At 34.3% G+C, this 24,601-nt stretch overlaps 1 protein-coding gene across 13 annotated transcripts in view; it reads left to right on the plus strand.

The window, feature by feature from the left end:
• The window catches only part of C2CD5 (C2 calcium dependent domain containing 5), a 70,416-nt gene that overhangs the window by 14,882 nt on the left and 30,933 nt on the right, over window positions 1-24,601 (plus strand). For 12 of the 13 annotated variants that reach the window (XR_012044436.1, XR_012044437.1, XM_072875033.1 and 9 more), the window contains 3 exons: window positions 616-767; window positions 6,309-6,394; window positions 12,120-12,228. Coding sequence is in view for 11 of the 13 variants with exons in the window: in XM_072875033.1 (XP_072731134.1) it covers window positions 616-767; window positions 6,309-6,394; window positions 12,120-12,228 (347 nt within the window). In the remaining 2 variants the exon portion in view is untranslated. Of the gene's footprint in view, window positions 1-615; window positions 768-3,664; window positions 3,860-6,308; window positions 6,395-12,119; window positions 12,229-24,601 lie in introns of all 13 variants that reach the window. The other variant, XM_072875084.1, reaches the window with a different exon arrangement.

Genomic DNA, 24,601 nt, shown 5'->3' on the forward strand with positions numbered 1-24,601 from the left:
AGATATGGTATTTAGGTTTTAAAATGGTTATAGGAAGGGTATGTGCAATTGTGGAAGAGATGGTTTTGGAGAGCAGGTAAGTCAATCTGTGCATAAGTGAACTGTTTGTCAATATAGTTGTTCCCATAAAGATTCTCCTCTTTGCTCTGTTTTTAGCTGTGGCATGCTGCTGATGCTATAGGATAAGGAAACATATTTTTTTTCCCTTAAAATGCATATGTGTGTATATACATAAATGTATGAATATGTATAAACACAAATATAATTTGAAATCATTTTTTCTTTATTAAACTAACTCAAAGCATTGTGTATTTGACCAGATTTTTAAGCCATAAACTGTTTTCAATTTTTTCTTTTGCATATATATAATTTTTTTTGTCACATCTCATGCCTTTCATTTGGCTTAATTGTTTCATTGTAGATTATCAGCATCTATCTGTAGAATGCTGAATGGGTAAAACAGCATTTCTTTGCCTCTGGCCTCATCCCCAGTCTCGCACCTAAGGAATAGCTGCTGGCCCTGCCCCAATCCCATCCTGGTGTTTGGATCATGCTGCTGTCAGCCAGGTCCTTTGGCACAGGATTACTGAATATGTTTCCACCTTCTTCTGGCAGGATTCCCTTCAATGAAGATCCCAATCCCAATACTCATTCATCAGGACCCTCCACCCCTCTGAAAAACCAAACCTATTCCTTTTCACCTTCCAAGTCCTACAGTCGACAGTCCTCTTCTTCTGACACAGATTTGAGTTTGACACCCAAAACTGGTAAGGCGCTTCCACCCACTTTTTGTTTAATTTGTGTTTCTCTTTTTGTATTTTCATTCAATCCCTTTTTGCTTTTTGGCATTTAAGTTATCAAAATGATGTGGAAATTGGAGACTTCAGATAGCACACCTCAAGCTTGAAAGGATTTCTGTAGGGCAAAAATTTAAATCCTTCCGGTATTTCCAGTATTCTGGATAACATTAAAGTGACATTTGTAACACAACGGTATTCAAGTCGAAATAAAACATCTCAGAGCATTAAGGGAGTCCTAAGTACTTGCCTTTTTCTTATTTCCTCCATTTCATATTACAAATCATGGGAGTACCTTTGTCACTACAGTATGTTAAGGACAGTGTTACTAAAACTATGTAGTCTTCAAACCTAATGTGTAGTGCTAAGTTTATTGTATACATTTCTCTGTGATTTTTAACTCCTTTTTGCAAATGGCGATACTAGTGTAGCAGCTGCTGTCTTTTTATTCTCCTTGGTATATGGAAATGGCTTTCCATACACAGTATACTTTTTGTAAGTAACTTAAATTATACACCAGCCATCTTCAAAAAGCATTTTTCTTTCTCCATTGGTCTATCATAATTTCTTCAACTTGTTTCCTCCCTCCTAATTTTTTAGTCTGTGGTTAGAATAATTTCAATAATAATGTCAGCACAACTCGAAGAATTGTTGTCTGTTTATTCTCCATTATGTGACCAGTGCCCTGAGTTTTGCTACCGTAGGGCAAAATATTTTGCAGAATTGTTTATAAAAGTTTGGTTGCTTTTTAAATGGTGTTTTAAATTGTGGTATTTGAAGCTCAGAACATTCTTGTCTCCATCTAGTCTAGACAATTTTTAAGCATATTAAAATAGTTGATTCAACTTTACTTGATAACACCCCTTTCAAGAATTTTTCCAAGCAGATAAATTAAATGTTGCATTCAAATGTGGTTATATTAAATATTTTACCCTGTTTATTCCCTAGATAGGTGTTAAAAAATATTCCCAAGTAGGAAGCTAAATACTATCTTCTCTGTCCTGTTTTTTAAAAAAGAAACAAACAAAAGCAAACTTTTTGGGTTTTTTGGTCTTTTTGTGTAAATGATGACTGTTTTGTGGATAACCTATGGTGGTCGCTTGTTTAAAGTACCTACAAATATAACTGGATGCTTATTACGTAGGAGAACCACAAGTTCATGTGTTTGGTTTACTGAATATTTGAAAACCTGTTTCTTTTGATCAGATTTTCCATGGTAATGATCATGTTGTCTAAAGGACTTAAATGTAATATAGATCGTCATCTTTGTAAATGTCATCAACATGTAAATGTTCTGAATTTATGAAGGTGGTAACTCACTGTGAATTTGTCAAGTTTATAAAGCAGCAACCTTATATCATTCCAGGCAGTGTTATGTAGGTGGATGGGCCCTCTTGTCTTTAGTCAGTTCATTCAGAACTGAAACAGATTGTGTAATTGGTACCTCTTATTTTTAGCGTTTTTTCAAGTATATAAAGATATCTTTTAGCTATCTTTTTAGTATTAAAGCTAACAGTGGGCATACTTTTGCTTACTAGCACTGTCTTTTTAGCAACTTTAAACTCTGCTACTGAAACTTGTCTTAGGAGGATTTTCTGGTTGCATTTAAAAATTCTGTGTCTTGGTGTTACATACTAGATTTTGAATCTTAATAGCTTAAAAGGACAGTATCTCTTGAGTTGTTTGTTTTACGTTTTACCAAAAATTAGGTGATGTGCAGAAGATACTTCCATAGCATACTAAATTCAGTATGTTGTTTTTAACAATTCACTGTATATGTTTAGACCTCTGTTTTCATTTCCTAAGACTGTTATTAAGTTGGAATATTTCAGTGTTAAAGTTGGTGACGTTAGTGTTTAAAAAAAAAAAAGCAAACATCTCATGACATATTAAACATTATCAGATTTGAGATACCCATTACTCAGATTGGCTGATGTGAAAAATGAAGTATTTTCTGATGTTTCTGCAGTACATTATATTCCTCTCTATTTCTCAGTCAGGTACCTAGTGTGTTCACATGTTTGAGGTGGAGACTAACCTGGAAAAAGAGTGCAGATACCACAATTTCACAATATGAGTAACTAAATAGAGGAGATTGAAACTTGGATCTGCTTAAACATCTAGTTTTCAGTAGCTCCAAATCAGAGGAATATTACCTTGATGTCTTTTATAAAATACAGTTGTGATTGTGTTATCCATTATGGTCTATATCTGGTCTAAATACGAGGGGAAATTATTCTGTGCTGAGAAAGCTTGTTTTGGTTTGAAGTTAGACTTCTTCTGTGAATAGTGATATATCTTATGCCACTGCAAACTAAAAGAATATCAGGCTGACAAAAAGCATGACATTTTAATTAGGTAATACATTTTGATGTGACATAGTATATGTTTGGAGGAAATTGAGAAGGTGGGAACTCCTGTGTGGGAACTTAGAATTTTACAAGATTTATGACTCTAAAAATAATAAAACAAATCCATGATTTCTCTGTAAAATAACTTTTTTATACCTAAATAATGAAAGTATTCAGATTAAGAAGGTGTGAGAAGACTGTGTTATTTAGCCTTTACTCCATAGTATTTGTTATCAAATTTTGTATAAAATTTAAAATAAATGTTAGAATACCATGGCTTTTAAAAAAACTAATTTCAAAATACGATTAATCAGGTCATGATTTATGAGAACATGCTTCTCATTCACATTGTGGAGCTGTATTGTCATACCATTTCTTTGTATGTTGAGAAATAATTTAGCAATAAGTGCTGGTTCATTTGGAGAGAAAAAATTGCTTCATTTTGATTTCTTCCGTCTGTTTCTTTAGTCATCTTCTGAATCTACATCTCTTTGTCTCTATTACTTTCCTCCACAGCACCTTCCCCACAGGGACCTAGGATTTTCCTGTTTCCCAGCTCCCCTACACTCTCTTGTGATTCCCCACATCTTAAAAAGTCCTGTCTCCTCCTCTCGGGGTCTAGCCTTAACCCTCTACACTCTAGCCATGTCAGCCCAGTTGTTCTGAGGAAATGTGTTTCTTTCACTGAAGAGCTGCTTCTGGCTGCTTCTGGTAGGATCAATCTATTATGGCCTTTTAAACAAACTTAAGAAAATGTTGTTGTTATTTTATATGGGGGCATTTAACACACAGCCTTCTATAACCCTGTGTTTTTGTTCAATTAGCCTCTGAAAACTGCTGGCTACATGACTATTCATACCATCTCTCACCTCTGCCCCAGAAGCTTGAAACAGCTTCAGAACTTCTTATGGGATTTGAAACATACGTAGTTTATGCTACAGAACTTTCTCCTTTTCCTTCGCAAAATTTCCTTTGGTAATTGGACTAAAATAATTTACTTTTTTTAAAAAAAATCCCCCTTATTCCCTTCACTTTGTTGTTCCTGTATTTTGCATGGAACAAGCACTTGCTCATTAATTCATTCATAATATAATGAAATAATGGCTATCAGATGGCTAGCAACTTTGCTTTTCAATCTTTTAAACAAAGCCCGTACAAACTTTATTTGTACTGCCTCCTTTTCCATTTCACTGACATGCATTATTTTCACAGATTTAAATTAAATAATTGATATTACTGCTTTTTTCTGTAGAAACTATTTGGATTAGTTTGTATTTTTGGAGTTTGTTTCACGTCCAGTATTTATGCTCTGTTTGTCTCTATTTAATATCGTATAGTCCCTTGACAGTGATGTTTAGAATCAATGCCAAATAGTAAAAGCAATTTAATCTTGTTTAATGGGACTATACAGATACTAATCTTTTTGTTTCCTTATCCAAGAACAGCTAAAAATATTTGTTAGAAATTATAGTATTTTTATATATAATTATATGGTAATGATAGCCTAGTAATTTTTGGAAATGTTAGGAATGAATTAACATACATTATTAAGTCCGGTATTATTTCCCGATCTCCCAGTCTTTGGTTAAAACAAATAACTGCACTTTGATATATATATATATATATACACATACAATCTAATTCATGTTTATTAGATGCTTGATCAGAAGAAAAAGGAAACTAGCAAGGAATTGTTATGTTAATTCAAGAAAATATTGGCTGCATTCATAACCGTTTGCACTGTGGTATTTGTATTTCATCCTGCTCCTGACACTTCTTTTTGTTCTTTATCCTGTGCTTTCCTATACAACTTAGGTGTTTATTTTTGCTTTGTCAAGTTAGCACTGATGGTTTTTAGATACAAGAAACACCAATGACAGTATGTTTTTAGGCATGAAATATTACCAAGAAAATCTGATTCACCAGCATTGTGTTTACTTTAGGAAAAACACAATCTTGGTATGTGTTTATTTTTTACTTTTGTGATTACTTTTGTGATTTGCAAGTAACTTACTGTCATACATATAACCTGCATCTCGACACGCTCAGTTAAGAGTACAGTTCCTTGATAAGAGATAATTCAATAGCAAAGATATTTGTGTATCTAATACACTTTCCATCTCTTCAGAAAAGCACCTGTATTGGGGGGGCGGGGGGGTAGGGGTGGGAGTAAAATATATGAAAGAAGGAAAGAGAGAATTGCCCATATTATGCAAAATTTGAGTTATTTCTTATTTTCATTTACAGATAATTTGCAGGTTATGTGTGTGCAAATGTAGTAATCAAATAAGTGTGCTAGTTTTAAATGCTGAGCAGTAGTCTTTATCTGAATGAATCAGATGAGTGAATATTTCATTGCATAGATATTAAAGAAAAGAAAAATAACTGGTAATTTTTTTCACAGTTTATATTTCAAATCAAAGGGGGTACATTGCCTTTGCAATTTTCTTTTTGGTCCCAATCATGCATTATATAGCTACTGCTGTAATTATGTGTACAGTCTCCTCCCAGTGGTTAGGAAAGGTGATTTAGTTACTCTGAAACTCCCAGAAAGCCAGGTTTGTGGGGTTTTGGGGGGTTTTTTTGGTTTTGTTTTGTTTTGGGTTTTTTTTGTTTTGTTTTTAACTGATGATAGTAGAGAGAGAAATTTGGCTATAGAGTAATCTGGCAGAGAGGCATCGTTAAACAGTGTGGGATTAAAGGTGACTTTGCAGCCCTTTTTGATAAGGGCTGAAAATCTGATTATGTAGAACCTTTCTGTGAAAAGCAGAGGAGGTAGATCTATATTGAAATCATAGACAAAACTCCCAATATTAACAAGGAAAAAAGGGAAGTTTTATGTCATAGGAAAGAATTGCAAGCCTAGGTCTTAAAGTCCTTGTATTTTGAAGTCTTTTTTAATTGAGGTTGACAGCAGACAAAGATCTTAGATCAGGAGGTTTTTGTCCAAATGCTGAAAGAACCACTGCTAGTCATGTGATAAACCCAAAAAACACCACCCCTCCAACCCAAATTAAACTGTGATGCTCAGCATTTTTTTCTGAAAATTATGGGGATAATTTGACTGTTTTCATTGACTATTTTATATATTTTTAAATCAAATTTTGATTACAAGTTATAATATGTTTCTTCGAATATCATTTCTACTGATACTCTTCAGGAATGGGCAGTGGGAGTGCTGGAAAAGAAGGGGGGCCGTTTAAAACTCTTTTAAGACAACAGACTCAGTCAGCTCTGGAACAAAGGGTAAGGCATTTTATACTTATACTTCTGATCTACTAAAGTGAAAATTTAGCTTGTAGTAAGTTAACTGTTTCCTGTTACTTTCTGTTTAAAAATATGTGTAATTTTTAGGTTTGAGAACTTACTGGAAATGTTGAACATTTAATAGCCCTTTTAAGCACAAATTATTTAAATTTTAATATATTACTAAAGCATTAAGAAAAGAGTGGAGGAAATAACTGTAATGTGCACAGCACTCAGGTGATTAACAGTTGGTGTTATAAGAAACAGTTACAGCAAAAATTACTGCTATTTAGTATCTGTAAGTTACTGATGCATGTATAAGTAATACTTTACCATCATTTATTTAGCTCAGTTTTTACAGAAGCCATATTCAGAAACATTGGAGTAGCTTTAAACAAGGTGAAAATCTCATTTATACTGCGAAAACTTTCAGTTTTGAAAAATAGATTTGGTGCATAATTTAGCCTTCGTTCTACTACATGAAATGGTGTGCATGTAGCCTTTAAAAATGGTAACTCAAACAAACCTAAACCACTTCCCAAGCAATAAAAGGGCTTTATAGGTTTACTGGTTTTTGAAGAGCCTCTATGGGACTAAAAATGCCATTTGTTATTATGCTGAATAGACTGTATAATAAAAATAGTGTTTTTAATTCTTTGTTTAAATTTTGGAATGGGTCCTCACAACTTTTTTTTTTATAGATTATATACTACTATTATCAAAATGTTATTAGTGAGGTGTCTTGAAAGAAGAAATGTGAATGTTTTCCTATTCAGAAATACATTCTAGTTTAATTACAATTTCTGACTACCTGAACTACTTACATAGAACCGTATACGTTTGTTGAAAACAAAATCAGCTACATCTGTGAAATATAAGTGAATAGCTACTATTTTGAATAAGTGGATGATTTTCTTCTCATTTTTTGTGTTATCCATTGCTAAGGGAGGATCGCCTCATAGGTTCTGTAGAAGGCGGGTATGTTCCAAAATGTTGTGTGACTCTTTTTGTAGCCCTTTTTTCTTGTATTGAGGATTTCTAAACAATTATTTGAAATATTTTGATTTTCTTTTTTGTGAGGCTTTGCAGATTTCTTTGTAATCTTGTTTATGCAGGATTTTTTTTATATTTGTTCTGGGTTTTGTTTTTTTTAAGAGCATTTATCAGATTGGCATACTTTTGCTTAGTTAGTGTTTTGCATGTTGATACATTTCAGTTAAAATTTTAATTTCTCTTTAAATACAAATCCATGTCTTTTTGCTTTTAATGTTTTAGTTTGAAAAAAATGCTTTAAAAAGAGCCTTTTCTCTGTTTACCTTTGTTTCTGCTAGTATTTCAGACATTTCATGGCTGATCTGTTATTTCCTTAGGAAGCTTTTTAAAAACAATTAAAAATGTAAATTAAGAGCACTTAGTGTATTTTTAGAGCTTGAATTTTTGCACATTGTTTTGATAAGACCTGTATATTGTCTAGTGGAAAAGAAATACTGTAAAATGGGATGGAAACATGTTGAATCTGTTATTAATGATGACGATGTAGCAAAGCATGTGGACTGTTAATTGATACAAAAAATATGTTCATACTGTCTTTCAGGAAATATCATGTTGGATGTGTTTCTGCTGCAGTTACCTTTTTTTCAGTTACCTAACTAGAATGAATAACCCTTATAAGTCACTTTGTTTTAATACTGCACACATAGATAGTGCACTCTAGGTACCCGTCTGGATTAGTTAGGGTAGAACTTATTTGGGAAAACAAAGAATAAGTTAAAAATGTATAATATATTTCCACAGGTATTAGATACATAATAAGTTCTTTTGAGTCTTAGTTCAGTTTATTTGGGTATATGGTAATGCTAAGGCATATTAAAACGGGTTCATTTAACTGGATTTCTCCAAAGTTTTTTTGAATCAAATGTGTTTTAAATGTGTCACTTAACCCTAATTGCAAACCAGAACAGATTTTGTTGGAAGGGTAATATTACTTGATTTCTTCCAGGAAAATACACCATCTGAGGAAAACTCACATATGTGTTCTGTTTTGCATTAATATATTTTTAACAATTCACAGGATGCCTGTTGACAGCAGGTGTAACTATAGCACGGCTATCTTTGTGTATATTTTTATCTATAAATGTATATGGTATATTTCCATCAGTGGGAAAATTTTAGCTTACTTTACTCATTAAAAATCAGCCTATGTTTTTGTAGAAATGGCCAAATGCTGCTCTTCATGGTATTTTGTATCTCTGTTGACCTCAACTTGGATAAATGCTGTTTTATTCCTCCACGTTTGCATTCCGCAAGTGCTTGAGAGATCTTTACTGCTGCCTTTTCAAAATGGAGATCTGTTGATCTTCATCTCTGAAGAGCACTGCTAGATAACTGTTGTGTTAGAGTGCAGTTCTCTGTGTGATTCTTTTGGCTGAAATGCTGACTTAAGCAACTTTTCTTTCCAGCGACTTCTTGTTGCTATCCAGCCCATCCCCTCAGTTCATTTGAAGAAACATTGTACGATTGTTTGGCCACCTTGTGAGGTGGCACAGTAAATGTGCTTAGAATAAAAATAATTCAACCAGGAAATTACCAGTATTTTAATATGGACCAGTTCCCTACTCTGGTTCAGCCCCAAAAGCTCTGTGAATATACCTCAGCATTACGAGTATTATCTGAGGGAGTGGTACACCGAGGGGAATGAGTGAATGGCTGGAAGGGAATCTGAGAACTGCTTCAGCTGACACTAACACCAAATGATATGTGTGTGTAGCCTTGTTCCATGTGCTTTTTCATTATTTTGTGTGTCTTTGTATGAACTGTAAATAAAAAAGAATACTACTAGCAATACATGCATGCGTATACACAAACATTTGTAAACATTGTATTAAACATTAGGAAGATTTTATTGTAATCTTATCAAACTTTCCCCAAATGCCAACTATAAAATCTGTATGTAGTTGCACGGATTAAACCAGTGACAGTTCTTTCAGGGCCTATGCAGTCAATGACTGTGAAATGGTGTAGTGAATTGGTATTGGTAAAATGATTGACCATCTTCAGTTGTAGCTTGGAAACTTTAAGATCATCGTGTCTTCTCACTCATGGGAATACTCTGTGCTTGCATCACCTTGGCGTAAAGATAGTCCTTTGCAAATTGCAGTAATAGAGGAGATTTGTAATATGGAAACACTGCACCTGGTTCTTATGGAATCTCTGTTTTCCATGCAAGAAGTGTAGCTTTATAATTTTAAAGTATTACCGATTACCACGTGTAATTGAGGCTGGAACTTGTATTTGAGTAATATAATAATAAAAAACCCCAAACCTTTAAATGAGCTTAAAAAAGAAAAAAAGGGGGAAAAAAGCCATCATACAAAGTGATGGAATTCCTTCTGCCTCAGAATGAATGAGACATTGTTAATGGAATAAGAGCATGTCAGAATGGTTCAGTGAGTTAGTTACCAAGATTTGTCTGTGGCTGAAATTAACTGATAGGACATAGGTCTAATTTTAGCATGTATCATAATAGAGACTTGCAAGTATTGATATGCCTGAGTGTATTGGTTGAGACAAAACCATGTTATTACTTCAGAGTTTTATTCCTGATTTGTAATGTAGGGAATCAGGCAAACTGGAAGTCTGAACATGTTGAAATTACTTGTAGTATGCCTTACGAAAATGAACAAAAAATTAAAGTAATTTCTTAATCTCCATATATATTAAAAAGCATCGGATTTGCTTATGCTTCACAGCATGGAATATCGTTCACTTTGTTCACTACATACTGCTTTGGCACAATATAAATGTGAGTGTATATATATGTATGTATAGAATATAAATGTAGTATAGGCTTAATGGAATTTCATGTAGGTGGCATATGCAGTAAACTTTGATTTCTATAGTTCTGGGAAAGCTAATTATTTTTAATGTTATTAATGTGGGATAACTACATTCAGGGGAGAGAGCAAACATATGTTGATATATTTAAATATAAGTTATGCTGAATGAGTGTCATGGAATTATATGGGGACAAATAGTTTCAGTATACTTGTGAATCACTGAACAGTTGATACTACAGAGCCACAGTGAAAGAGGGTTCTAACAAAGTGTTGATGTACTGGGTTTTTTCCATTTTTCGGCATAAAAGACAGAGAGAAAAGGAGTTTGGACTGTGTTGTAGTCAAAGCTTTCTGACTATTCTGATAACCTGCAAAGCAGTTTCTGATCTGTTAGAACCTTCTGGAGGAATCTTTTCTCTAGTCCTCTCTAGAGATCCATCGGTGCTCCTGAAAAGAGATTAGTCAAGCAGGTTTGCAGAGTCCTGTGGTGAAATCTTCCTGCTTTTTAATTGCATCATAAGGCACAACTGCAGGTTTTGGTGTTTTGAGGGTTGTTTTTTTTTTTTTCCCCTTCTTCTGGTTGTTGGTACTGTGGTTGCTGATTTCAAAGTTTGCCTCTTTAATTTTGAAAGTCTAAGCCAAACAAAAATCCAGAAAACTTGAAGTTTGTAGGACCTTTTAAAAGTTACAAGAGTTCTAATAACAAGGGTGGTAATAATTCTGAAGTGCTAATTTTTAAATCTGCATTGGGCTTTAGTTCAAGAAGGCTTTTCATGCCATGTATTGCTGGAAGAACCGTCATCCTCATTTAATCTGCAGCACGTACACTGTTTAGGTAGAAGCTCAGTTGAACTGTACTGTTGCAAGTGCTTCAAGTATGTGAGAAAGGAATCTCTGCTGTACTTTCTCCCATATAAAATTATGGTGTTTATTTTTTCCATTTAACCAATCATCATGACTATACAAACCATGACTGCATGATTTTTCTTTTATTTTTCTTTTTTTACCTTTATGCATTTAGAATTGCTGAACATAAATCTATTGCATTTCCCCCATAAGTGTGCTACTGTGTATATTAGACATACCATAGAATGTCTCTGTAGAAAATAAAATCTTCCAGTTTTGGGCTCACCTCCTTTGAATATGACTGTTTTACTTCATCATGTGTGTCATGAAAAATTACTGTTACCACTTACTTTGCCTCTTGTATGAACTACATTTCTGAGTAGTTGCTGAAACTCATTAATTCTCCATTTCAATTGTGAATTGGTAAAAACTAATTTGTGCAAATGAATTGGAAGTGAATTTCCTTAGTTTAAGAACTTATGGTTGTATTTCAAAGACTTACGCTTTATTCTAAAAGGTGGATATTCGCTAGCAGAGCAGTCCATTAATATTTTTTAGGTATGTTTTCCTGTAATAAGACATTCATCATTTTTGCAAGACTACAGTTTGTTTTACCCTGTGCTTCAGGATTAAACTGCAGTCAGCTGTAACAATAAGACCTAAAAAATGGAGAAAAATGTTCCTTTATTTTGTATCAGCTAATGAGAGTAGAATTATGTTGTTTAGCTGCCATCCTAAAAGTGGACCAATAGAGGCTTTGCTAACACAAATGTGTAAAGTTTTGATTATTTATTAATATTGTGCTGAGATACAACTCTATGGGGGAAAAGTATTCTTACATTGTATAATATCTCTGCTTTTATTATACTATGGGTATATGAAGACATATGGTTACATAGTGCTTAGTAAGCCTGAAGGACATGTTTGGCCTTATGTAGCTGCTTTGCTTGTATTTCAGGGAAATTATCAATTCACTGCATGTTTATTGGCAGTCAGCAGTGGTCGGTAAGCAGTCATTTGATGTTTGTTTTTAATCATAACAGGAATTTCCATTTTTTACCTTGACGACCTTTCCACCAGGCTTCCTAGTCCATGTTGGTGGTGTTGTTAGTGCACGGTCTGTGAAGCTCCTGGATCGCATTCACAATCCTGGTATGTTAACACAATAACAACTTCTTTGCCCAAGTCCAGTTGTAATGATCGCGTACTTCTAGTCTTTATAACTTTATAATGTATCACTATTTGGATAGATACAAATCTATTCTAACAATGTATATTAAAAACAATATTTTTCAGACAATCATTTAAGCTTGAAAAATAACAGTCATTCAGAGAGTATGTTTTTAGTGAGAAACTTTTCAACAAGTTAATGAATTAATAAAGTACTTTGAATCCAGTAACTTTGCACTAAAACCTGTCTTTGAATTATTGAGGGTTTAATTATTTTTTACCACTTTTAATATTAAAACTTGATGCAATTTTTCCATTCAAACAAAAATAAGATTAAATACTTGATCTTAACTATGAATGTTTTCTAATTTTCAGCTCCTTGAAATCCTTAAGGACTAATGACTACAATTTAGCTCCATACATGTTTTTAACCTCTTTTGATAAAACCTTTACAGCTTTGTTTCTGTTCTTAAAAACATATGGTGAACAGTCCTTTAAGACTTTTATTTAATATTTACCTGGGAACCCCGGTACTGGAACAGGTGTATTTTGCATGTCCTAGTTCTGACATCAGAATTAAGTGACTTTTGACTCTGAAGACTTTGTTGTTATATTCACTGAGACAAGACAAGGAATACTCTGTAAAAAGTTGGAGTTAACAGAATACTTAAAAATGCAGACAGAGGAGAGTAAAAAATAGCACCTGTAGTGGTTTTGCATGCACTAGTCAGGAGTAATAAAACAAAGTTTGTGCATATGCATCTTTAAAAGCAATTAAAAATATATATTTTTTTCCTTTTCTTTCTTCTTACTGTGGCCCAAGGCAAGTAATTCTGCAAGCAGGTAGATCGTTGCTCATCTAAAGATTCAGTAAACTGACAACATGAAATAAAATCTGAGACTTAATTTGACTTAAAAAGAACGACGGGATTTTTTTAAAGCATATGAGTACACAGTATTGTTCTTTTTTTCCTATTTTTAGGATTTATTTACACAGTGGAGAAAAGATTAAGATAAATGTCAAAGTATAATTTATACGTGGGTCCTCCCTTTCTTTGCCACAAAGTTGTCTTAGGCGTCTGTATTTTCAACAGATTTCTGATACAGGTCACTTATGTGCAAAACTTCCTGTGTGATAAATTTATTTAAAATGAAAAAAAAATCAATTATGCTCAGAAGTTTTAAAAACTAATTCCTTGCATTATGCACTCCTTTATTTTTACCAACTGAATGAAAGCAGGGAAAGAAATAGGAGGAGATGCATATTTGCACAACTAAGTGGCTCTTTGCAGTGTTTTTGTGGGACTTGTAGATTGCTCCTGACAAGTGAATGTAAGATGCATGATACTTTGAACTCAGTATATTGCAAAACAATGAAAACAAAAGTGGGCACATGGCTATGGGAGGAAAGGTGAAGAAGTAGAAAAAAAATTCCTGATACAGTGATGATCATATTAAGCATTTGAGTCAAATAAGTCTGTAAAATGTCAAAGGAAGCAAATAAACTGGCAAATGAATAAACAGGAAAACATAGAAGAGGAAAGAACATTTGAAGGGGTGGGTTGAGAACTTACCAATAAGACAATAATTGCTATATACTGTACACTTTGATCACGGCTAGTGCTAGATTGCTATAGCATGCTCCTTTTTTCCCTTTCTATTTCAGCCTCTTATTAACTCTGCTGTCTGTGTCTTTCCAGTTCCTGTGGAGTGGTGTTGTCAATTGTGTTCTTGTTGGTAGTTTTTTTTCACTATTCTGCTCCTATAACTGATCTACTAATTTGCTGTTTTGAACTCAGCCTTTGTCGGAATTATGGGTAACACAAGATCATACAAACTGCTAGACTGGAATAGTTTCAATTCAGGTATTTTACTAGTCATTCAGTACTACATATGCTGACAGAAATTATGGCAGCTCAGTGAAGTTCTTAGAAATGCTGTAGGATATTTAGGTTAATGCTTCAAATTTAAATCTGTTTAACCATCAAATGCCTAAATGTCTTGTTTTAATGTTGTTAAAGGCTTTCTTTAAAATTGCAAAACATTGTTTTAGTATAAAATAGTATTGCTAAGAATAATTTAATATCAATCTGGAAAGCTGAATGTTCAGATTATTATTTTGTAGTAGCTTTCAGCTCAGTGTCCATGAAGCAAATAATTTAGGGAAAGAGAATGGATTCTTATTTTTACAGTTGGGATCATGTCAGGTATGGTTTTTTTTTAAAGTAATTTTCTTTTTGATTGGTTGGTTTGATTTGGGGGGGGGGGGCTGTTCATTGGTTTTATTTTGTTTTGCATGAGCTTGCACTTTCTTCAATGATGGCTGTACTTCTGTTAATTTCAGGAAACTGATGAATGTGTTTGTTCTAAATAATAGACATAAACATTGTCCGAGAGAATGGAAAATAGATGAAGAGGACGATCTGTTTAAAGAGAAGGAAGGGTAGTGTGTAGTCCAGAATTTGTTGGTTCATAAGTTTTGTACTGTAAAATGCAGACAGCTTGCAGGACTTACAGCATAATGATTTGAACTTTTTAATCACCCAATATTCTATTTTTTTATGCAGTTTTAGGGATCAAAGTGTGTAACTTCTTTATACACCTGCAGAGAGAATGGATGAGTTGATGATACAGTCTACATAAAAGCTACAGAGTGTGCTGGCCTCTTATGGGGGAAATAAAGACTTCCCCCCCCCCCCCCCCCTTTCCTCTGGAAACGTAGCATGCTTTGGAAAAAAGAAAGGCATAACTTCTCTGCATATAATATCCAAGCCAGCAGAGCTTGCCAAACTTTGGTGATTTTAAAGCTGGCACAGTAGAAAGGCATAAAGCTGACCTCTGGGGGTTTGTTTCCCTGGAAAAAAACTTTCCTTCTTGGTACTTCACTGTTGCAGTGCAGCTCTGTGTGATTTGTCTTTGGAAATTGCAGTGTCATGCTCTGAACTTCAGTTTAAATTATCTATATACATTTTTCACTTTACAAATAGTTCAATAATAGGCAGTGCCTAAAACTATTGACTCATTTTTGTATCCTTGTTCCTTGCTACAGTGAGCATCCTGTGACATTATAATTATGAGGTTTTCTATTTTTGTTGGTTTTATTTGCTTGTTCTGAAGTAATATATTTTAAAATTAATTTTACTTTCCCTATGAAAATTATACTATGAAATTCTCAGATCTGTTACTGATATAGCATAGTTTGATCCAAGGTGTTAAAAATGTGTTGAAATTTTGCATCTTGTGTTCTACCTTGAAAAGTTTGCATTAATTGTTGCTTCTTCGAGGTAGTATTTAGTAGGATGTTACCATGGAAAAAATGTATTAGAATAATAGAGTAAATGAGTTATGTACAGACACTAAACATATATTGAGCTAGGCTAAAAAGTGATCCAGAAATGTAAGCCTAGGAAGCTAAGGGGAAGTAATGAATTCGTTTCTTGACAGAATATCTAAAACAGTAGCCTAAATTTTTTAGAGATTACAGGAAAAAGAAGGCATATATATATATATACACACACACACCCCCACCCCCAGAGGTGGTTGTTACCCAAAACTTTTGGAGTAGAGAGGTCTAAACTAAACAGTAATTTTAGATTTAATACCTCACTGAGAACTGTTTGTATTTCTGTTGCCTTGACATGTGCCAGCAGCTCTGTAGTAACAGTCTTGATTAATCCTGCTGGTTAGGGACTGGGCAGGTTATGCTCATATTCCTGGAAGTATGTTTCTTTTGCAGTGCTAGGTGTGTTGCTGAACAAAGAAGAAAGGAGGAAGAGAGTAGATCAGGCGTTAAATATGATGTGTGGTGGATAGTAGAGGTGCAGATTACATACAAGTTAACTCTGTCTTAGACTGAAATAATGAATATGCTGTGCAGATCTGCTACCATTGAGAAAACAAAGATGATTTCTATTCACCTGCCCCTTCCAGAGCTTTCTTGCCAACTCTATTGCTGGCTAAGAGTTGGCCTGAAGGAGAGCAAGGATTTATACAGCTTAAGGAAAACAATACTACCTCTTTACATTACACTCACATTAGCGAGAATGTAATCACAACTATAAGTAGGGTAAATTATGTTCCTTTTTGAAAATGTTCAGGCTTCATTTAAGCTTGCTAGTAACCTATGTAGCATAGAAGGATATTTCTTTTTTTTTGCCAATGGCAAGGAGGTTTGTTTAATTAAGTGTGTAAGATACAACAGGACCACCTGATGGTGGTGAAAAGTCAGAGATTTGAAGATGCTTGAAAATCAGACATGGAAGTAAAGACTGACTTTATTTGATGAATGGAAGAGAAACTACTTAAAAATCTGGGAATTGTATATAGTTCAATGACAAAATTGTTTAAATGTTTGTAAAATTAGGAAAAGGTGATGATCAAGATGAATCTGCAAAATAAAAGTAGAGACACAAGAGCACAGATTTCTAGAAAAGTGGGCACATAATAGAGTGGAAGAAATATTCTGGTGCTGTCCTGGAAAAAGGATGTTAAAGGTGTACTATAAATATAAAAATATGAAAGGAATCCTGGATCCAGAAGACTGGATCTTCGTTAAAGTTTCTCCCTGAGGTTAAATAAAGCGAGGAAAGGTTCCTTAAGAATTTAGGAATTTAGAATTTAGGAATTCCTTAAGAATTCCTTAAGGAACTTGTTGAATAGAGACTGCTTTTGTGTACAGCTGTTTCATAGCACTAACATATACAGTGTTCTCACATAATTACATTTTTAAACTCCTCATTCAGGGAGCTGCTTCATCAGTGATTCTTCAGCTCCAGTAGTCAGAAACATGGAAGGAGAAAAGATTGTTGATAAAATTCCTAAGGATCTCCTGAGCTCCTTGTGTGATATCCAGACTTGCTGTTGGAGTGTGAAATTCTCCAGAACTCTGGTTTTGTATATGAGGAAATGCAAGAGGAAAGCTTGAATATGTTTTGGTTCTGTAACTGAATGCTTTTCTTTCACAGAAATACAAACATACAGTGAATATGCAAATCACATTTCATACTGCTATCTGGGCTGTAAATGTGGCATGTTTGTAAGAACACAGTAGAAAATGTCAGAATGTTTTTGCTAGTGTCTGATGTGGCTATCATTCAGAACTAGTAGAAAAACAACATTTTAAGCTTGACCTCTCGCCTTTTCTTGGAGAATTTCCAGGTTGACTTCTTGTACATCAGTGTATGTTGATAAGATAATGGGAGGTTAAGGCAGTTGTCAGGCTTTTCTGAACAGAGTGAGGGGTGTGATGTTTTTCAGTAATATTTTACTCTACTTTTCTGCAACATTTCCAGAGGAGTGAATATTCCTAAATGGTTTTTATGGTTAATGTGAATGGTGTTTGAATATTCTTTTTTGAAGCAGATGCATCCTTATATTAATGAAATACTTTTCTTTGGGACTGTGCATTATTTTTCTTTTGGAGAGTTCTGAGTAGATATTTATGTAACTGTACAAAAGGTGGTCACTGTCAGTGAGTATAGAATAGTATTCCTGCGTTCTGTTAGAGATTCATAAATTAATAAACTTGGCATTTAAAATCTTTGTTTTAGAATTCTTTGCCTAATAGTAAGTAATGCTATTTAATCTGTTCATATTGATTTAAAAGTCTCCCTGAGATTTGGCTAATGGTGTGAAAGCCGTCATAGACTTTTCACTGCACAAATGCTCCAATAAAGCTGTTGCTTATCGCACCACTACAGTTTGTTTTTGAATTGATGGTACCTAAGAGAGAGAACCTTGGTCTTGCGGAAAATTGTTATTCTTGCATGTAACTCTTCCTAATTTCAAAATATGGGGCTTGACTAAAACTGTTATCTTGATATAATTTCCTTCATGGATTGCAATGAGTTTTTTCGGCCTTATGATGTGTCACTCTGTGGTTGCAAAGATACAGTTGTAGAGCTTCTTGCCTGGCTCAAAATGTATTATTTTTAGAAGAAAACTAGAATGATTCTAGGTGAGAGGACACCTTCTTAACTCCTATGTAATTACAGGTACATGTCCTTGTAAAATGTCTACGGTCAGTATTGTAGGAAAATGGCAGATAACACAAGTTCTAACTGACCATAACAGGATTGTAGAAATAACTGTGGTTAAATGTTAATGGATAAGATCATTATCTGAACTGAATTAGGCACAAAAGATTTTCCTTCTAAGTGCTAAGACTGAAGTTCCTCAATATGCCTTGTTTCTTACAAAGTAATATCAGGTGTGTTGGGTTTTTGTTTTGTTTTGCTTTTTTGTTTTGTTTTTTTTCCCTGGTTTAGTTTGTACTTTGGATTCTCTTAGTGCAATTTGTCTTTGATCTTTTGCACTAATATTTTCAGTGGTTTTTGTAAGTTTTTAGGTTTTGGTCTCTCTCATTGCGATCTCATTGAGGTCCTGAACTCACTCCAAAAGGCACTGGAGGAAAGGCTCCTTGGACCCAGAAGTTTAGAGCGCCTTCTCTGACTAGTTTGTCTCAAAACAAAGTAAACTGTTGTGAGTGCATAGAAATAATGAATGCAGAGGTTCTGTGAATGTAACAAGTAAAAGCCTGAGGAGTGTAAACAATGAATAGGAAATGCAGAGGCAGTATCAGTTCCTGCCAAATAATGCCATCCCATTTTCTGCAGTTGTGCAGTGAGGTAGATAGTCTGTGTGGCAGTCAGCAAGAAAGCGGCAATCTTGAACATCTATCTGTGTTTGTTGAGAGATTAGGTTTTTTTGTGTTGAAAATTTTGTATGTTTCTTTCAAGGACTGTGTTAGATAAATTAGTATTATTGTTGCTTGTTTTAAGGTTCCAGATAGTTTGGCTTGTTTAAAGCTTTAAATCATACTTGTAGTTCATTTTGTGATACTAGTTATAAAATAGGTAAAATGTGGTTTAAGAAGACCTGTCTTGTTACAGCATAGTGTCTCTAGCTTTGGGTAATATCCCCTTTGTTGCTGTCATTTGAAGATGTCCTTTGAAGATTGCTCATGTTTCAAAATAGGTTGTATTTATTATGCCAAGATGACAAAGCAACAGAGAGCTACAAGATAGAATAAGTAATTTATTACCCAGCAGCTCTTCAAAGTGGCAGACCTTGCCCTTGTTACTATAATAGGATCAATTAAAACAGATTCCTAGATCTTCTTTAGTGTCCCACTCATCTTATGATTAGAGGAACCTTGTGCACAGCTGTGAGGACTTTACCGTTATAGGATGAATGACTGATCGAAATAATAACTAAAAGCTGGAGTGACAAAGTTACATATTTAGGCCTAGCACATCAGTTTTCCTGAGGCAAATTAATTTCCGATATTTAACATTTTGTTATGTCTGGGCAGTACTTTTGAACTTCTATAATTCTAAGGAATTATGGTGAAGTTTAAACCTTTATTTTTAAGTGTTATCTTAGTAGTTTAATTTTTAATATGTACACATATAAATACTTTGAACATTTTTTAAATTCAAACGCTGTATCTTTTGATTCTATTTTAGTTTTTAAAAAATTTATTGAAGTTGTATCACATGGTGGTTTCCTTTAGCTATAAATTAAATTATTACTGCAGTTTTAGTATTATCGCAGGATATTTTTTTTTGAAGGTGATACTTTTTTGCAGCTTGGGCTGTTCCTATTAGACTGTCATCTATGATTAAAAGCAAAAGTTATAGGATGTGTTACTGTTATGGCTGTGTAGTTAATGCTTGGTGGTATATGCAGCAGATTTTGTTGAACCAGTTTATGGAAAACTATTGCCTCAAAGATTACTTTTAATATTTAGAAAAGGTTAAATTATGCTGTAGTCTGTCCAAGTGATTCTTGCATGTCTATTCCTAAGATCAATTACATATGTAACTTGCAATGTGTGACTGATAGGCAAAGTGTAGAACAGTGGAGGTCTGCCTTTTTTCAGTGTGAAAATCCAAGTAGTTACTCTCTCTTTTTAATTTGGGACATTCTCTTTAGATTAGAACAAAGTTTGAATTAGTTTAGGTCACAGTGGACTATATGAAATATTGTGTTTAGTGATGTCAGTCATAAGACTTACAAGATGCTAATCTTTAGGTATCCGAGCATTTAAACTGTTCCAAGGAATATTTACTTGAGATGAGGAACAAACGCAGGGAGACATTGCAAGGCTTGCTGTCGGGGGTGTTGAGGATTTAAAGTCATTCAGGAATATATGTCTGAAAGAGTTAGCTGATTAGAAGTTAAGGTAGGATTCCAAAAGCCAAACTTTGAATTAGGATTTTTATAATTCCTTTTTAGGGGTGAGATAGGTAAAAACATCTCCTGATCCATTTTAAAATTCCTTAATGGAAGTATAATTCCATATGTTTCTGCCTAAATTACAAATACATTCACCCATATCAGAGATACAGAAGCTGGGGACATTCTGTTAATTCTGTTTCATACTTAAAGTAACTTAATTTTTTTTAATTTTGTAAGAAAAAACAGAGTATTCTCTAGTCTGCTAGCAGTGATGTAGGTTTTTTCATGGAATTTGGAATATAAGAAAATAATTCAGGAGTTTTGATGGGAATGTTTCTAAGAGGAACACTGCGCCTCTTCTCCATCTTGGGGTATATCTTGGTATTAAAGCTAACAATCCTCAATAGTGAGCTGCCACTGGAAGGAATGATGCTGCTTTTCTGTACAATTTCTGCCATGTGTTCTTGCAGTCTTCTGGTGGTCGTGTAGTGATTTGGCTTGACTGACCCCATAGAAAACTAGCCCTGCAAATGAATGGTTTTGTGTTCAATCAGCCAGCTGAAATATCTCATCCTGTAAACGCATGAAAGCTGGATGCAGTTTTAATCCTAAGTGTTCTTAAAATTGTTTCTTCATCCAAACCTAAACCTGATTTTTTGCACATTCAGCAGTTTGGGCTTGAGAAGTGAGATACATGCTTTTTGACCTCATCTGGCAGAAAAGCACTGACTCAGTACTACTCTCCAGGCTGGATGTTTTGTCTATAGTTTAAGCTTTGTAGGAGTAAGTGTACCTGTTCTCTTTGGTGGTGTGATTGCATTGTTTTCTGCTGTTTTAGTGTACCTTAGTTTTCATTTGATAAATCCCAATTATCTACTTCCTTCAGTTGCCATATCATAAGCAAAGTTTTCATTTTCACATCTTTTAGTCTTCAAGATGAATATAGGAAGTGATTTTTAAAAAAGGATGGAGTGGCTTTGAAAATCTTGTGAAAGTTTTAGGTTAGTCTGTTGTAGGTTTAGTTATTTGCTACCCAAGTTTTGTGTTTAAAGTTCACAGATGAGAGAATTTGGCTTTTTGTACACTTATTTAATTGTTAAATATTTTAGAAAGATGATAGGAAATTTCAATATTTATGGATAACCATAGGGGATTAAATTAAACCTCAAGGTCCAGGGAAGGGTGCCTGTAAACCTAACAAAAGTGTCTCTTAAAAACAAAACAAAACCAACCTACAAAAAAATCCCACACTTTTTTCTGTATAAGCTGATAAATAGGTTTTAATGAAGAAGATACAAGAATAAGGGGATAAGGAAGGTGTGGATAATGGCTCTACCAAGTGAAAGACTCAAAGATTGAATTTGAAAGAATATTATTCGTGTCTCCATTGCCATTTTTGAGACAACAGAACAATAAGTCATTTGTAGGTTGTGAAAACTTTCAAAGTATGATTGTCCTCCTCATTTCAGAATGTTACATGATAAATGTAAATATTTACTAGATTATACAATATTAAAATAGGTTGAAATGAATCATGCAGTTCCTACTTCAGAGTAATTGTCTCGGGATCTTGAATATGATTTGTGTAATCAAGAGACCATTCTTCTTAATTTTTCTTCAGTTTTTAAAAATCTGTTTGGACCTAGCATAATGCAGATTATGTCTAAATCTTGAAAGGCCCTGTACAAGCGAATCTCTAGCAAATAACTTTGGAAAAGTGTTGCTTCTTATGAATCAGAAAGTATTGATAGCGTCTAGGGTTATCTCCAGGATTAGGACAGGATGTTGTCCTATTGACAATACAGCCTCATAGAAGTCAACCTCATATTTTGAAGGAAAGAGATAGGTGAATTGGTGGTGGATGGAACTGGCTCAAAGAACATTTAGGGCACAAAATGAATACAGTACTGTTTGTATCTTCTAAAGCTGTTTAATAAAATAAGTTTGGAAAGTTTCAGTTGGAGGAGGTTTGAGTTGGCACAATTTTTATAGAATCCTGTACTGTTGACAACATTGTTTCTCAAGTCTTCAACTCTAGAAACAGTGTACTTTGCTTCCACTTTGTTATAAATATCATGCCAATTTTGAAACGTTAATAAAACTAGGTTTAATATTCAGCCTTTGGTTTCCAATAAAGGGTGCGTAACAGCAGTGTAATTTTTGCAAACTTTTTTGCTTAAAGTTGTAGATAAACTTTGCTATAAACTACTCGGTAGATTTGCTAGAAAAGCTTGTGATTGAGTGCTATGTATGCTTGCCTTTTTGCTTCCACCTAGATTCCAGGGCCATTACTTTCTGTAACCATTTCAGTGAGCTGCCATAGTTTTCAGTCTGTACTGTCACCTGATCCAAGCATGCGCCAAAATACCCACCGTTTCTGGCTACTGTCTGCTGAATCTGCTTTGCAAACCCTTAGTTCTTAAGCTTTTGCCTTAGCAAAAAACAACAGACACTCTTATGGAGTGTACTGGACACATGCCATCCTGCTTCCCTAACTCCTCTAATTGTTTATGTAAATTCTTAGCTTTACTAAACTTGTAAATGCTACAATGGCATCCCCGTGTGAAATTGTGTGGCTCATGTGTCAAAAAAGGCTGCTTGTTAAAATATTTGTCAGAAGAATATGAATGCTACATATTGCACTGCATTCAGTGTTTTGTATCAATTTATTATTGCAATGTCATGGTGTTTGATTTTAATTGTAGACAATCATTTTGTGTTTTAATATGCAAAGGTAAGTTTATGTAAACGGTGAATGTACAGTATTTATATATAAACATACCGATACGTATTTTTGGCCTCTTTCTGGAAGAAAAAAAATACTCAAATGTCTTAAGCAGAGGACCCAGTCTTCTTTACAAACAGTTGTTTATGCATGACTCGTATAGAAATTTTTGAACTTGTGCAATGAGAATTTGTTGGATTTTTTGAAAGATATTGGGCCTGAACCTATTAACACTGAAGTCAATGGCTGGAAAATCATTCTTATCTCTAATAAGAATGAAAATGATCCATTATATTACTGTAGTTTTGTTAATTCTGATGTTGAACCGATTCTCAGAATAAAGGGTTAAATGTTGCTTTAGCAAGACATAGTGTTGAGGAACCTCACAATATGTGCTTTCCATTATGATAAGGCGTTCTTGTAGATAAGTTAGGTGAGAAGATTGTGTTAACACTCTTAGGAACTCAAACCTTAATTTAAACTATAAATTTTTGTGTAGGAAAGTTAAATGTTTGCATACAGTTTGGGACCCGTCACTACTGTTTCTACCTTTTCTGTTTCCCTTAAGCTTGTCTGTTCCCTTTCAACATTTCATTCTGTTTTCAGTTTTTACTGTGGCTACATACCTTTTCAGTGTCATATTCTTGTTTGTAATCTTATTCTTTATTCCACAGCACTTTCCCTGTTCATCCCCAGTTGCTTCACCTGTTGCTCACTTTCAACTCATTCATCATGACTTCACATTTTCTTGCACTTTTTGTCATAGAAAGGTGACAAGTAGGAGCAGTTTTTGCCAAATGGTACCTAAAGGTGTGAAGAGGAAGGTGATGATTTAGTAAAATTGGCTTTTTTGTCTTTATGTCTAGAAAAAGGTTACTTCTCCTTTGCAGGTGTTTTTCTATGAAGTACAAGAATTTGTGTGGCTGTTCAGTCAATGTTTATAGCCAGCTGCCTGTGATCAAGTCTAATTTAGCAAGAATTGTTTTGCATAGTCAATGAACCACTCTTCCAGCTACTTAACACTTTTCTGTTATAGAGAGAAACACACATTGATAAGCAATCTTATTGTCAGTGATTGGATGGGGAAGGAGGAATTGGTCCCAAGATCCGTGTCCCTTCCACCATGAAGAGTTAGTGATAACATTTACAGAATGTGCTTGTGGTCTCACATCTCCCATACAGCTCTCCATTTTGTCAGATGTTGTAGCCTTTGCCTTAAAATGGATTTCCAAAGTTGCTCCGTTCACCTACCACTACTGCCATTAACTGGTGGCAGCAATCACAGCCTCTGTTCAGACAGAGCTGCACACGCAAAAGAGAAGACATTTTGCCTCCCACTTTCCTTTGTGTACCACAAATGGTTCTCATAGCTGAGCTTGGGAACTCCAGCCCTGTGATGTGATGGGTTATTTCTGCATGATTCTCAGCTTTTGAAAGCTGAAAAGTGGA

This window comes from Ciconia boyciana, chromosome 1 (assembly GCF_034638445.1).
Source record: "Ciconia boyciana chromosome 1, ASM3463844v1, whole genome shotgun sequence".
Classification (NCBI taxonomy): Eukaryota; Metazoa; Chordata; class Aves; order Ciconiiformes; family Ciconiidae; genus Ciconia; species Ciconia boyciana.